The sequence below is a fragment of the Rhamphochromis sp. 'chilingali' genome (genome assembly GCF_963969265.1).
Source record: "Rhamphochromis sp. 'chilingali' genome assembly, chromosome: 4".
In the NCBI taxonomy this organism is placed as follows: Eukaryota; Metazoa; Chordata; class Actinopteri; order Cichliformes; family Cichlidae; genus Rhamphochromis; species Rhamphochromis sp. 'chilingali'.
In genome coordinates, this window is record NC_137948.1 from 2,594,086 (window position 1) to 2,607,085 (window position 13,000).

Genomic DNA, 13,000 nt, shown 5'->3' on the forward strand with positions numbered 1-13,000 from the left:
CGCAACTGAGGCCCTAACTGTTATGGGTGTTGGGAGGGTTGTTGTGTGTAAAGTGCTCCCTGATGGCTTGCTTTAAAGATGGGTTTCAACCTGTTATGTGTCTGTGCCAATCAGGTGGCTGGAATTAAAGGCATGTTAATCGCCAACAAGAGGCACGACAACCAGGTGAAAACCTACATTACCTACAATAAAGGGCGGGACTGGAGGCTCCTGCAGGCTCCTGCGTCTGACCTGGAGGGGAATGACATCCACTGCATACTGGTAACGTACACGTCAAATGCTGTCTTGTGTTTATGGAAATTACACACAGACTAGTTTTCACATCTTAGTGAGGACATCAATTATACATGATCCTTTCCCCAGCTGCTTGCCCTAACCATAAGCCTGCCACTAAAACCACATTTTGAGTCTCAAAAATGTCTTCAAACTCGTGGGGACGGGTATTTTGGTCCCCACAGGTATAGTAGCATACCAATTATCTGTCCTCACAAAGACATCTAAACCTGCAGACACAAAAATATATTTTGCTGATTTGTAACACTGCTCTATAGCCAGAGCTTACTAATGCACCCTCATGAAGTCTGTTCTAAAACCTAAAATAAATCATCTGTGTAGTAAATAATAGTTGGAAATTGGTCTTTATGTTGGTGAAAGCCCTGATTCTCACAGGTATGAACAGTCTCACCAAGTCAGCAGTTACATTTCCCACAGCCAGATGTTTTCTGCACTGGACAAGCAAACTTTAGCTTAATCTGCTGCATTCTAGCTTTTAGGAAACCCCTTCCAGTGAACCGTGGACCTGTGTTATAGCATGTGGAAAAGATCTGCAACATCCATTCATTAAAGAACTGGCTATCATTTAAAACTGCATGCTCACATTGTTCAATGAATCCTAGTTATTTAAATTAATTTACAGTTAGGTGAGTACACATGGCCCAGATAGACATGTGCATGCAAATCCAAGTCATGTACAAAAAACTAATATTAGTGCATAATATAGATTAAAGTGCAACCTCTGTTTTAATCATGAGGAAGATGCAGTACTCGAGCGGCAGATCCCAGATCAGCTGTACGTGGTAAAGGTCTCATTAGATAGCTTCCCTGCATCTAAAACTAACAGGCAGACCGTTAGCAGGAATCATGGTCGAGACATTAGGAGGACTTCATGCTGTTTAAGAGGTTATTTCAAGGCCATGCGGTGTGGCTTACAGGTTCCCTGTGATTGTGCATTCATGTGACATTTTAATTACTGCTGTAGATTCCTTTTGATTACCCTGTTCAGTCCCACTGCCCTCGGTGTCCTTACACCAGTGACACGCTGTCTGCTGCAAAGATGAAAGCAGACACAGGTTTTTTTTCTGCTCCGTGAACAAATGTAATTGTCTTCTGTTGTTTGCATGCCCTGGAGGCTCAGCTTCACACTTTAATGCAAATTCCATCATTCTTTGTTTTAATGACAGATTAAATGTAATTAGCAAAACGTCTGAAGGCACCGTTAGCTTAGCTTTTGGGGATTTTTTTGTTGTTTGTTCTCTAATTTTTCTGACCCTATCATTTTCACATAACAGATCAGCCCTGCTTCCCATCCTATTACCTGGCAGTTAATTAGATAAGCTGATGCATAGCAAGACTGAGTTAGATCATACTTTGTATTATTGCCACTTACAGTGATGCACGTATGCATACACAGTTATACACACTTATTTTCAACTTGTCTGGGCACTGCATCTAAACTTCGGTGCTTCTTTTCTCTAAAATCAACATCCTCTTCAGTTTATTTCTGTTAAATCTTTTACAGCCTTTCTGCTCTCTTCATCTACAACTCCAAATGTCTGAGAATCCTTACTTGTCAGGAACAATTTCCACCAAGAATTCTGCACCGGGAATGATAGTTGCCACAGGTGAGTAAAAACACTGAACACCAAAGACAGTCTGCACATTAAAAATGCATAAGATGACTTTTTTTTTTTCATACGCTGAACACTTTACATTTACCAATGTCTGCACATGTTAGGTAGCTTAAAAATCAGGATCTTCTCTGACTGCTTCAGCTGCTTCTAACAGACTGATTTCGATCATATGAGGAGGTTGCAGGTTAAATTTTGGAATGTGCATGCTTATGCTTGCTCACAGGTGGCTTCCCTCACTGGCACTGCCTCTTTTCTGCTCCATCTCAACATCAACACAACCTAGACACCAACACAAACTCCACACAAGCACACTGATATGGCTTCAGGTGCTATTTCTTTAGTGATAGCGTTAGTAAGCAAGCTCTTTGTCTAAATGAACAGGCAGGCTAACATCAGCTACTATTAGAAAAATGTTTCCGGGTAAAATGGACTCATGAAGTGTCTCTCTTCTTGCTCTTGTTAGTGAGCGTCCAAGTAACTCGCGATCAGAGATGGGCAGAAACGCGTTGCAAGTAATCTGATTACTTTTTTCAAGTAACGAGTAAAGTAAGGGATTACTATTGCAAAAAGGTTTTTAGATTACCGTTACGTTCCCGTAGGAACGCTGCGTTACTGCGTTACTAAAACCGTGATTTTTTTTGCGAGTGTCTCATGACAGTGACGTAAGCGAGTGCGACGTTCGTGACAACAGCTGTGTGCAGATCAACAGTGGATAATATATCGAGTGCAGAGAGAGTATGAGCGTGCAGCGTTTAAAGCGTGGAAGCACTGACCTTACTTTGAGTTTGATTCCATAAAAAGTGACAAAAACATTAGTGTCCGCTGTGCGTGGGAAGAAAACTTCTTTTTACAGCGAAAAAACCCTAAACTTCCGAACAAGCACCGAGTAGCTACGACGTAATGGGAAACTCACAGAGAAACTCGCGGATTCTTCCACTGACCGCGGCACACCTGCACCAGGGTAACCCTCCGCCTACCCCACTCCTGCTTTACAGGTGAAAATAGAGCAACAGGACCGCTGAGTCTTTGACTTTATTTATTTTCTGCTGTGTTTTACTTGCATCTATTTGAAAGAGTGAGTGTAAATACAAAAAATATTTTATTTTATGTGCTGGAATGTGCAGAAAATAGGTTTAAATGTTAAACTAATTTCTTCCAGTCAGAGAATGTTGCATATAATTAAATTTTTGTTTGATGCATAAAGTTAAAAGATTAAAACTAATAAAACAAGTTTTAAAAAGAGACTTTTCCCTTTGATTACATTTTGTATGATGGATTATGTAGAAAAAGTAGAATTGGGCTGAAAGATCTATCGCTTTATCACCTTTTCAGGTTGTAAATCGTGTAACTAAGTAACTAAGTAACTAACTATGTAATTTATTACTTTTGAAAATAAGTAATCAGTAAAGTAACAGGGTTACTTTTTGGGGGAAGTAATCAGTAATTAGTTACTGATTACTTTTTCAAGTAACTTGACCAACACTGCTCACGATACATTCATCTCATTCCTCTGTAAATCTTACAGTTGCCTAAATGCAAGATTTAACTAACATTTGATTTATGCATTAATAACCAGCATGTGGAGGTTAATCAGTTAGCAGCAACTCCCCGGCAACCACCAGTTGCTAGGCAAAAAAAAAACACATTCCCCAACTGGGTGATGCTCTTACTGTGTTCAGTAGCAGTACTTCTGGGTCATCAGTAGTTTGCATGGCGGTGACTTGTAACGACTCTCTAAGCAGCACTAACACGTTAAAGTAAAGCCTGTGCCCCAGAACTCCAGCCAACATGTTTTTAAAGGTGTAAGTTTTACTTTGAAGGCAAACAGTGTTTGTTTCCGAGGGTTTCTTCCATGCAGTAAGCAAACAAAGGAATGACAACGAGGTATTCTTTGCAACTGATTTTACCAAGCAGGAGCCGCAGCCTCCAGAAAACCGACACCAGCCAGCCTTGAGCAGCGTGTGCACGACGTCACACAGGAGACCTTTACCCAGCATTTATCCTGGTCCCTCTGCATGTGTGTGCAGGACAGTCCTGTGGCCGTCTCATCAGAGTGTAATCAATGTTTTTCTGAAGTGGTGCATAGTAAAAATAAAATTTGTACAATGCTGATTGTGTTTAATAATGTCATATTAATTATAATAATCCATCATCTAATCCACAATGTTATTTTATATTTGTATTAGTATATTAACATCGCACAGGTTTAGTTTTGCCTTATGTTGCTATTTTAGTATGAAAGTTAACATTTCACAGGATCAAGAGTCGTCCCAGTCAGCAGCCTGATTATCTAATGCAGCTCTGATGTGACCCCTACCTGACCCCCACTTAAGCTTCTGTCTCAGCAGTTCTTTAAGCTTCACTGTGCAGAGTCCACAGCAGGTGCTCCGTTTCACGTATAGACTGACATGTTGTGGATCGTGTCCATTAGTTTTGATGCCTTGTGTGGGGAAAGGCCACACTTATGTGTCGTGTGTGCCTGTAAGTGTTAAGGAAGAAAGAGAAGTGTTAGCGCCAATGGAGGAAAAAAACCTGTGGTTTTGCTTTGAGCGTGTGCATTTATGTTGTTTTGTCCTCATTATGTGAAAACGCTGAATAAACATGCATTCCCAGCGTGATGTTTGCACAGTATGTACTCGTGTGCGCTTGTGTGTATTTCTGGCCGGGACTTTGCTTTGGCACCGTGATTCACTTTGCCCGCTGCGCCTTTTAAGACATCAGCTGGTGCAGAGATCATCTCACCAACATGACAAACACCATCCAGATCAAACACGTGCCTATTTACTGAGCCGCGGCCAAGATAGTCGAGCAGAACAACAGAAGAAACGAGTTCACTCGCTGCGCACTCGCAGGAAAAGGCTTTGGAGGCACTGTGCTGCAACACCGCAGAAAGACGGAGCGAGAGAGGCACCCACCCTCGTCTACACCGCGCATTATGCTGTCCTCGTAACGAAGGCATCCACAGGAATTAACATGAAATATTCTCTGGTATTCACATGACTTGCAAGTCAGCAAGCTAATACAGGAATCAAGCCAAGATGATGAATTAATCAGAGACATGGTGTGATTTACAGCATGTGTTTAAAACACATATGGCCTGTTATCTTTGTGAGATCTCACTGTGTTTTTCATGGTGTGTGTGTGTGTGTGTAATTTCCACTGCAGGAAATATCGGAGCAGAGCTCTCTTACAACAATGTTGGCATGTTCATATCATCTGATGCTGGCAATACCTGGAGACCGGTGAGCCTCACACCTACATTTACACCCACAGCCAGCAGATCTGCAGCAGTTTCGAACTTTGACGGATGATGTAAAAAATTAAACACAAATATTGTATTTTCTGGCTTCTTGTTATGCAACACCTTTAGTTTCCACTCCAGCTGACTGCAGGTTACAGACTTTTTATAAGACAGTTTAGACATGCTACACACCAAAGCAAGAGTGCAGACAATGATATCATTAACGGTTGAATTATTATAGTATTGTGCTTCCCTGCTTGGCTCATTCAATCTGGGTTTTTGGCCCTGATGAACAGAAGTATGACCTCTTTAACGTCCCATATGTACCTCTGAGAGACTTGCCCGCCTTTTACATTCTGTTTTGGCCCTTGTTCTAACTTTTTTGTGCTCCTAGTATCTAATTCACAATGAGCTTCTGGTTTAAATGGTTTACAAACCACTGCATTTTAATTTTATCTGAATTTCACCCAACTTTTTTGGAAATGGGACATAATTTTGTAACCTTTGTCACTGTGTTTTTGATACCAATGTCTGTGAATGTCTGTTCAGATTTTTGAAGAGGAGCACAATATTTGGTTTCTGGACAAAGGAGGGGCTCTTGTTGCTGTGAAGCAGCCATCTGTGCCAACTAGACATTTGTGGTATGTCCATTTGGAGAACTTTTTTGGACAAGTTTCCTGTCTTAAATTGCTTTTCCAATTTCCTGTGGCTCTTGTAAGGTTAATCCAACAGTTACAGTTCCAAAAAAAGTGAATGTGCATATTATATGTGACACTTGATCCATTTAGTGATGCACTTTGACTATGGCTCTTAAAAAAAAGAGAAAAAAAATCATAGCCAATCTAATTTGAGGGGTTTTTTTCTTCCCTAGACCACTTATCATTAACAGCCAGCACCCCAAACCCCCCACCCACCCCCGCACCTCCTTTTACTGTTTTCATTAACATGTTGCCTTCCTCTTGCCAAATCGGGTGCCTCGCTTGGCCTCCGTGCAGGCTAATCCAAGTGAGACCAGATCTGTGTGCTCGCTTTTGCAACAATTTTGAAATTAGTTTTAGAAGCAGTGAAGTGTAGCCTTTTTGTCTCCCAACCAATTTAAGTGCGATGGTAGAGGAAGTGCAGAAAAAAAGATATTGATATGAGTATCTCCACAGTCACTGCATCGCAGCGTTCATAGGCAGCTTTACCTTAAACAGTTCCCCTGACTGAATCTCATAACAGGTGCATGTCAACGCTTTTTCTGTTGTTAGTGCTTTTAGCCAAATGAAGGCAGTGGCAACATGGGACAATCTTCTGAGCACCGGCCTCAGTGCTGTTTCAACCCACGCCACACTCGGGTACTCCTAGTTGTTCTCACTTCAGCACCAGTGTTGATATACTGTCAGGATCAATGTAGCCCAAGACCCGATGATGAAAGCTGTCCAATCTTGTGTTCCCGTCTCCTTCTCCCTCTGCACTTTTTTAGTCAAAAATGAAACAGTTCTATTCTGGTCTTGTGTTTTTTTGCCTCTGTGTCAACTTTTTATCCAGGAAACAATGATGTTGCTTTTTTTCCTTTGACACCGAAACCTTTCCTTTGTTCACGTCTTGCAAAAGCAGTTTTGTGCTTCTTTGTTTTAATAAGTTGGCGGACTCTCTTAAATTCCCTTTCAATGCCTCAGCCTTTAATATTTACCAAACGCTGCAATAGCTAATTGCACAGAGACTCGGAGTCTCCTGTGTCGAGACAAGCCGGTCATTCTGATCCCTACATAAATCCTCCCCTATGACCAGGATCTAATAGAGAGCGTCTGTGTCTGCGCCGTCGCTGTTGCCGGGTTTGTGATGAGAATGTGTTCTGACGTACAATACACAGGGTCAGCTTTGACGAAGGCAGGCAGTGGACCCAGCACAGCTTCTCCTCGGTGCCCCTGTTTGTGGATGGAGTGCTGGTGGAGGCTGGGGCTGAAAACCAAATCATGACGTAAGTCCACAAAGAGCTGAATGACATGTTACAATGTGTTGATGTGATTTGAGTAAAAGGTGGCAGTGGGGGGTCCTTGGGGTTATTTTTGCCCTCCAGAGAGGCCCAAAGGATCGAGGACCTCTAAAAAGGTCCTCAAGAGCTCTGCAGGATTGTGAGTCAGGTGGTTTTTAAGTCTCTCAAGGAAAGGGTTTAAAGGGTTCAAAGAACAACTTTTAAATCAGCCTTTTTGCTGTTACACCTTTAGAATCGAATCAAATCTTGTAGAGTAAAAATAAAATGGCCATGAAAAAGCACCTTTTGAAGCTTTTTGCTCTTTATGATGATAAACTGAGGTAAGGAGCACATGAGTAACAACAGTTATAGCTAAGAATTAAAGAATGAACGGGGCAGATTTATGTAAACAGATGTCAAACACAGAACAAAATATCCATCATAGATTACAGATCAAGTCCAGTTTAATTTAGCCCAAATGACAGCTAGCTGCTGTGCTATTGTTTATCTACAGCAGCTAATGCCTCTGCTAACCCCGCCCCACCAACCCCAGCTTCTCCACAGACCCCGGCTGGACCCAGAAGCAGGGTTCATACTTCATCACTTAAAGACCGGATAGAGATGACAGGTCACACAATAGTGTCTTTTTCAACTACTGTTATACAGGCTGTGCTTGTATCACTTTCATTTGCACCTTTAGACACTGTAAAGCAGTTTAGATTACAGTACTTTGAAAAACTCTTTGGCTTATTACTCCATACAGATTTGGACCCTCTGAGCTGTTAACAGTGTGGTACAGTAATTGTTTCTCAGTTTGTTGGAATCAGAGTCACTTTAGAATCATCATTTTAAAGATGTGTCAAAAAGTCAAAAATCATTTTTTTCTGTTTAATCATTTTGTAACTACTTAGACTTTAAGGTTGGTGTTTGGTGCAGAAAACTTCTCATCTTATTAATGCACTGATGCAGCTGTTTGTAAGCAGCAGTTTGCTAGTTTAAATGCATTGCACTGCATTAGTTCAATACAGAGGGTCTTTCTAAAGAGAATCTCCAAAGGGTCACAGACCTGTCTGAGGTGACACAGCGTGACAACGGGAGAGTAAAAGCTTTCAGATTTTTATCAAATCCCTGCTTTTCTTTGTGAATAAAAAAATGAATTATATAAACCAAGTCAGACATTTAGAGAGGAACTGGAGTTGATTTGGGGTTGTATCTTATGAGATTATTACAGGTTTTTTGTGAAAAGTCTTGATTTTTAAAAGGAACGTGTAAACATATTTATCAAAAACTAGAGATGCAGTACAGTTTTTTCCTTTGAAGTACTGTGGAGTGGAAATCTAGCAGTCCTTTCCCGCCTCACCATTGCTGATCAAAACTAATTTTATTAAGATCATCTTGCTGTTAATTCCTTGCCCGCTTTGACTTCATATTAGCAATTTTACCCTGTTGCCAGATCGAAGCAAACCTCTTGGGGAGCACAGTGTCATTAAGAGTAGAAGTGATACGCTCGAGTGTCACTATGTGCATTTTTACTGGAAAATGGCACTTTATAAATAAAAAGCAGAGTTTAAGTCATTCAGATCGTTTGCCTCTTGCAGCTTTTTTGGACACTTTAGCCACCGTTCCGAATGGCAGCTCATCAAAATAGACTACAAGTCCATCTTCAGCAGGAAATGCACAGAGGAAGACTATCAAACCTGGCACCTGCACAACCAGGTAAAAATCTAAATCCATGCCATGCATGAAGGTGCTGCCCGTGTTAGTGTTTGTGCTTTGAAAATGCTTTTCAACCATTTCTCTTGCATACAGGGCGAGCCGTGCGTAATGGGACAAAAGCAGATTTACATGAAGCGCAGGCCCGGAAACTACTGCATGCTGGGAAAGGACTACTCGAGAATCCTGTCTGCCGAGTCCTGTATTTGCAGGGCTCATGATTTTGAATGGTAAGATGATGTGGGCCTTTGTTCAGTAGCCCCTTTCTTCATAATCGTCGAGGGGGATTATGTTTCTTTCTATTGTTGCTGAAGGAGAACTTCATTAATTGCAGCTTTTGTTCTGCCGCACATGTAGAAGCACACATTTCAAAGGACGCGCTTTCTTAAAATAATATTTTTAGAGTTTTTCATTCTGTTACCTTTTAAGCAATTTGTTACTGGCAGCTGCTTCGTGTGAATGAGACTCAACAGGTCATTTAGCTAAATGCTGCGTTGAAGAAAAAAAAAAATGTCTCTTTGAAAAACCAGCTTCTCTTCAGTAGCAATTTATTTTGAAGTGCATCCATCCAGCTACCATCAAATACACTCTTCACACCATTCACATGTGCTATTTAGGGCTGTTTCTGCATCCCTGCTGTAGCCACAAACAACGTGAGTCCTGTAACTTACAAAGCTGCAGATGAAGGAAAAAAGAGGGAAACGGATTAGAAAAGAAGGCTGTTTTCAGCCACACTTGGGTTCACTTTGTCCTAATCACATTTTTTGTTCTGAGTAGAAGAAAATGATCTTGATGATATGTGTGCTCGTGTAAAATATACAATAAAAGCTGATGTGACAAAGTTACAATCCAGATTTTCACACTCATCCTACGCAAAAGAGCAATAAATAGCGTCCATCTTCTTATTGACTGAAAAACAACTGTGGAAGAAGATTTTTTATTTAAGTGGAATCATATCCTATCCATGTGTTTCAGTAACTTTTTCCGTGTGTTTTCCAATAATCTGATGAGTTTGGGATGGTTTTACACAATTTGCTCATAATGTCTGTCTCCGTATGTCTGAGCTCACCGTGCTCGTAATTCTGTTCAGACCATGTGGGCGTGTAAATAGTTTCAATTTGTATGCAAATCCTAAGCGGTTGTGTTTTTTATCTTGTAATGACAGAGAATGGAAAAAAAACCATTTCAACATACAGCAGTTATGTAAATAGCGTTTGTAGATGTGCAGAGAGTGAGTGCTAATTGGTTCCTATTGAACTAGTCGAAAGTTTTTAGTGTTTTTTTCATTTGTTTGTTTGTTTGTTTGTTTAGTCTAATTTCTGTCTTGCTGTTTTTCTCTCTGCGGGGAATTATTTGATGAATACTTAAAATTCAGAAACGAGGAGTTTTAAAAACCCACCAGTGCAGAATTGAAGTCCAAATCCTTTAACTTAATTCAAGGTGTGAAGAGTCTGCCTGGCACAATGATCAGCTAAGTGCGTACTTATTAACGTTATATTAATCAGTTGAAAATGCCTGCAAACTATTGTGCACGTAGTGTTCTGCATACTGACCAGCTGGCACCGAACACTGAGTCAAATCCCAAGTTTCCTTTACTGCCTGATGACAAGTTTCCTGAACTAAATTTGGAAATCTGGAATCTTGTAGCAGTTGCTCATTTTGTTTCATTTGTTTCATTCGGTTTGTTCCAAGCTGACTCTGTTATGATTCATTTGTGTCATAAAAAGCAGAGCAGATCAACCACGGGCTGATGGTACACATGAGATTTTAGGATGACTAAATCCATCTTCTGATCATGCTTTGAAAAAGAAAGCTCATGACTCATACAAGCAGTGTGTGTGTGTGTGTGTGTGCGTGTGTGCGTGTGTTTAAACTGTGAAACATAGTCAGCATTCAAGATTCATAAAGGACAATGGTCGAGTATAATCCCTGATGAAAATCAACAAAATGCTGATTAAAGTCACACTTACGCTAAAACCTTTAACTGGAACTCTTCGTGTCCCCAAACCCTGAAATGACTGAGCTCATGAACTCATTGGGAAAGTGTTTACCAAGGTCAGGATAGACTAAGGCTGCGTTCACACTGCAGGCGAAAGCGCATCAAATCCGATGTTTTTGACCCTGTGCGACCCATATCCGATCATGGTGTGACAGTGTGAACGGCACAAATCCGATATTTTCTAATCCGATCTGGGTCACTTTCGTATGTGGTGCTGAATCCGATACATATCCGATGTTTCAGAAAGCGACTGCTGTTTGATGGTTATGTCGCATTAAATCCGTCTTTTACGTCACCGACACAAGACAGACGTCGATTATCAGCGCCAGAGAAGACATCGCGAACGCCTCCTGGCCATCCAGTGTAGATGTCAGTGAAACTGTTGGGAAGACAACGTGAACATTTTCTTTGTACTGCATAATCTGCAGATTCTGACAGAAATCTGCAGCTATCCTTTGAAGCACCGCTTCTCTAAAACAGCAATAAGGATCATTATTAGGTTATTTACATTATTATGTAAATAACAAAATAACTTAAAGCAAAAATTGGGAAACGTAAAATCCGAAGTCTTTATATTAACTCATTCACTGCCAGCCATTGGCAGTGAATGAGTTAAATCCATTGACTCATTCACTGCCATTGACGGCTATAGACGTCAATGGCAGTGAATGAGTTAAGGGCCATCAGTCAAACGATACTGTTGCTCTGGGTCTAAACAGAGCGCGTTGTGTGTGACGTCTTCTTTTGTGCATGCGGGCCGCTTTGAGCGTTCACACTAGAGCGCGTTTGCTGTCGCATTTTATTTGTAGTGTGAACGAGCAGACAAAAAAATCGGATTTGATCAAAAAATCGGAATTGAGCATTAAGACCTGCAGTGTGAACGTAGCCTTATATATATACTAAAACTTGCACAGTGGACATCTGGTCTTACTTAAGTCCAAGTCTTGCCCACTGGTGGCTATAGAAAGATGACCCGACTTCTGTCCCCCAGCGCCTAGCTATGGTGGATCTTGAACATGTAAATGGTAATACTGGGAGTTATTTAGGCTTAACAGGATTATGCTGTTTTAAAACATTAGGCAGAGCCAATGTAATTTCCCCTACCTCGGCCTCCTCCGCTCCAGTTAAGTTAAGCTAATCAGCCCCTGGCTCCATGCGCCACTATGAAAGTGGCTTTGACCTTCTCATTATTACACATGTATTAAGATGCATTACATGGTTATTTTGTTGACTGCAAAAGTGTTATTCTGAACATAAAGCACATCCTTTGTCCTAGGCTGTACTCTGTGCCGACCTTTTACCTGTTTGCCAACATGCGCCTGTGTATCCAATCAATCTTGGCAGCTCGCTAATGAGAAGGTCACACTGTTGTAATCACACATTCATACTGGACTAGTCAGCGACAGGCTTGTTAGTTTTGTTTATTTGTTCTGCATTGCTAACTAATTAATAAATCAATGTCGTGAGCATTATTAGAGTGGACACTTGCTTACTTTGCTTTGTTACATGTAAATCATGTCCTGACTGGGAACATTGACAGGCAACTTGAGAGTCAGTCATCCTTAAAGACGGTGGCAAACCTTTGCCTGCACATTGTGTTTCCACACCCACAGATTCACACTGCTGTGGTACATTCGTGAGCAGCAGCAGCTTTAATCAATACTTAATAATGATGCGTCTCTGTGTCAGACAGGCCCCTGGTCACCAGCTATGAACAGAGATAAGATGTAAATGGGGAACACACTGCAGGACAATAAGTCCCTTTTCACATGCTGATATTGATCAGGTACCGTGTGGATGTTCTTTGTTGTGTAACAGTGATTATGGATACGAGCGCGGCAGCGACGGGAACTGCAAGCCAGCCTTCTGGTTCAATCCTTCCACCGTGTCCAGGAGCTGCAGCCAAGGCCAGAACTATTTCAACAGCACGGGGTAAGCACTGTGGGATTTAGTACTAATTCACATTTAAAAGAATATAGTACAGTATGCTGCGCACATTTATGTAAAATGTTTTTGTGAACAAACAGGTCTTTGCAGAGGACTTTTCCACAGTGGGATGTGTTTTCATATCAGATAGGGATCATAGATTTAATATGATCAGTGGAGCAGAAAGCCGATGTTCACAATCTGGTCCCAATGTGGGGATTTAAGCTTCGGCTTATCCTCATAAACATGTCCAG

The 13,000-nt window shown here is 41.2% G+C and overlaps 1 protein-coding gene across 1 annotated transcript in view; it reads left to right on the plus strand.

The window, feature by feature from the left end:
* The window catches only part of sorcs3a (sortilin related VPS10 domain containing receptor 3a), a 269,454-nt gene that overhangs the window by 210,305 nt on the left and 46,149 nt on the right, over positions 1-13,000 (plus strand). Inside the window, exons 10-17 of the mRNA XM_080881313.1 lie at positions 115-261; positions 1,799-1,901; positions 5,076-5,152; positions 5,701-5,792; positions 7,007-7,114; positions 8,707-8,824; positions 8,918-9,051; positions 12,639-12,752. Of these exons, the coding sequence (XP_080737439.1) occupies positions 115-261; positions 1,799-1,901; positions 5,076-5,152; positions 5,701-5,792; positions 7,007-7,114; positions 8,707-8,824; positions 8,918-9,051; positions 12,639-12,752 (893 nt within the window). The remainder of the gene's footprint in view (positions 1-114; positions 262-1,798; positions 1,902-5,075; positions 5,153-5,700; positions 5,793-7,006; positions 7,115-8,706; positions 8,825-8,917; positions 9,052-12,638; positions 12,753-13,000) is intronic.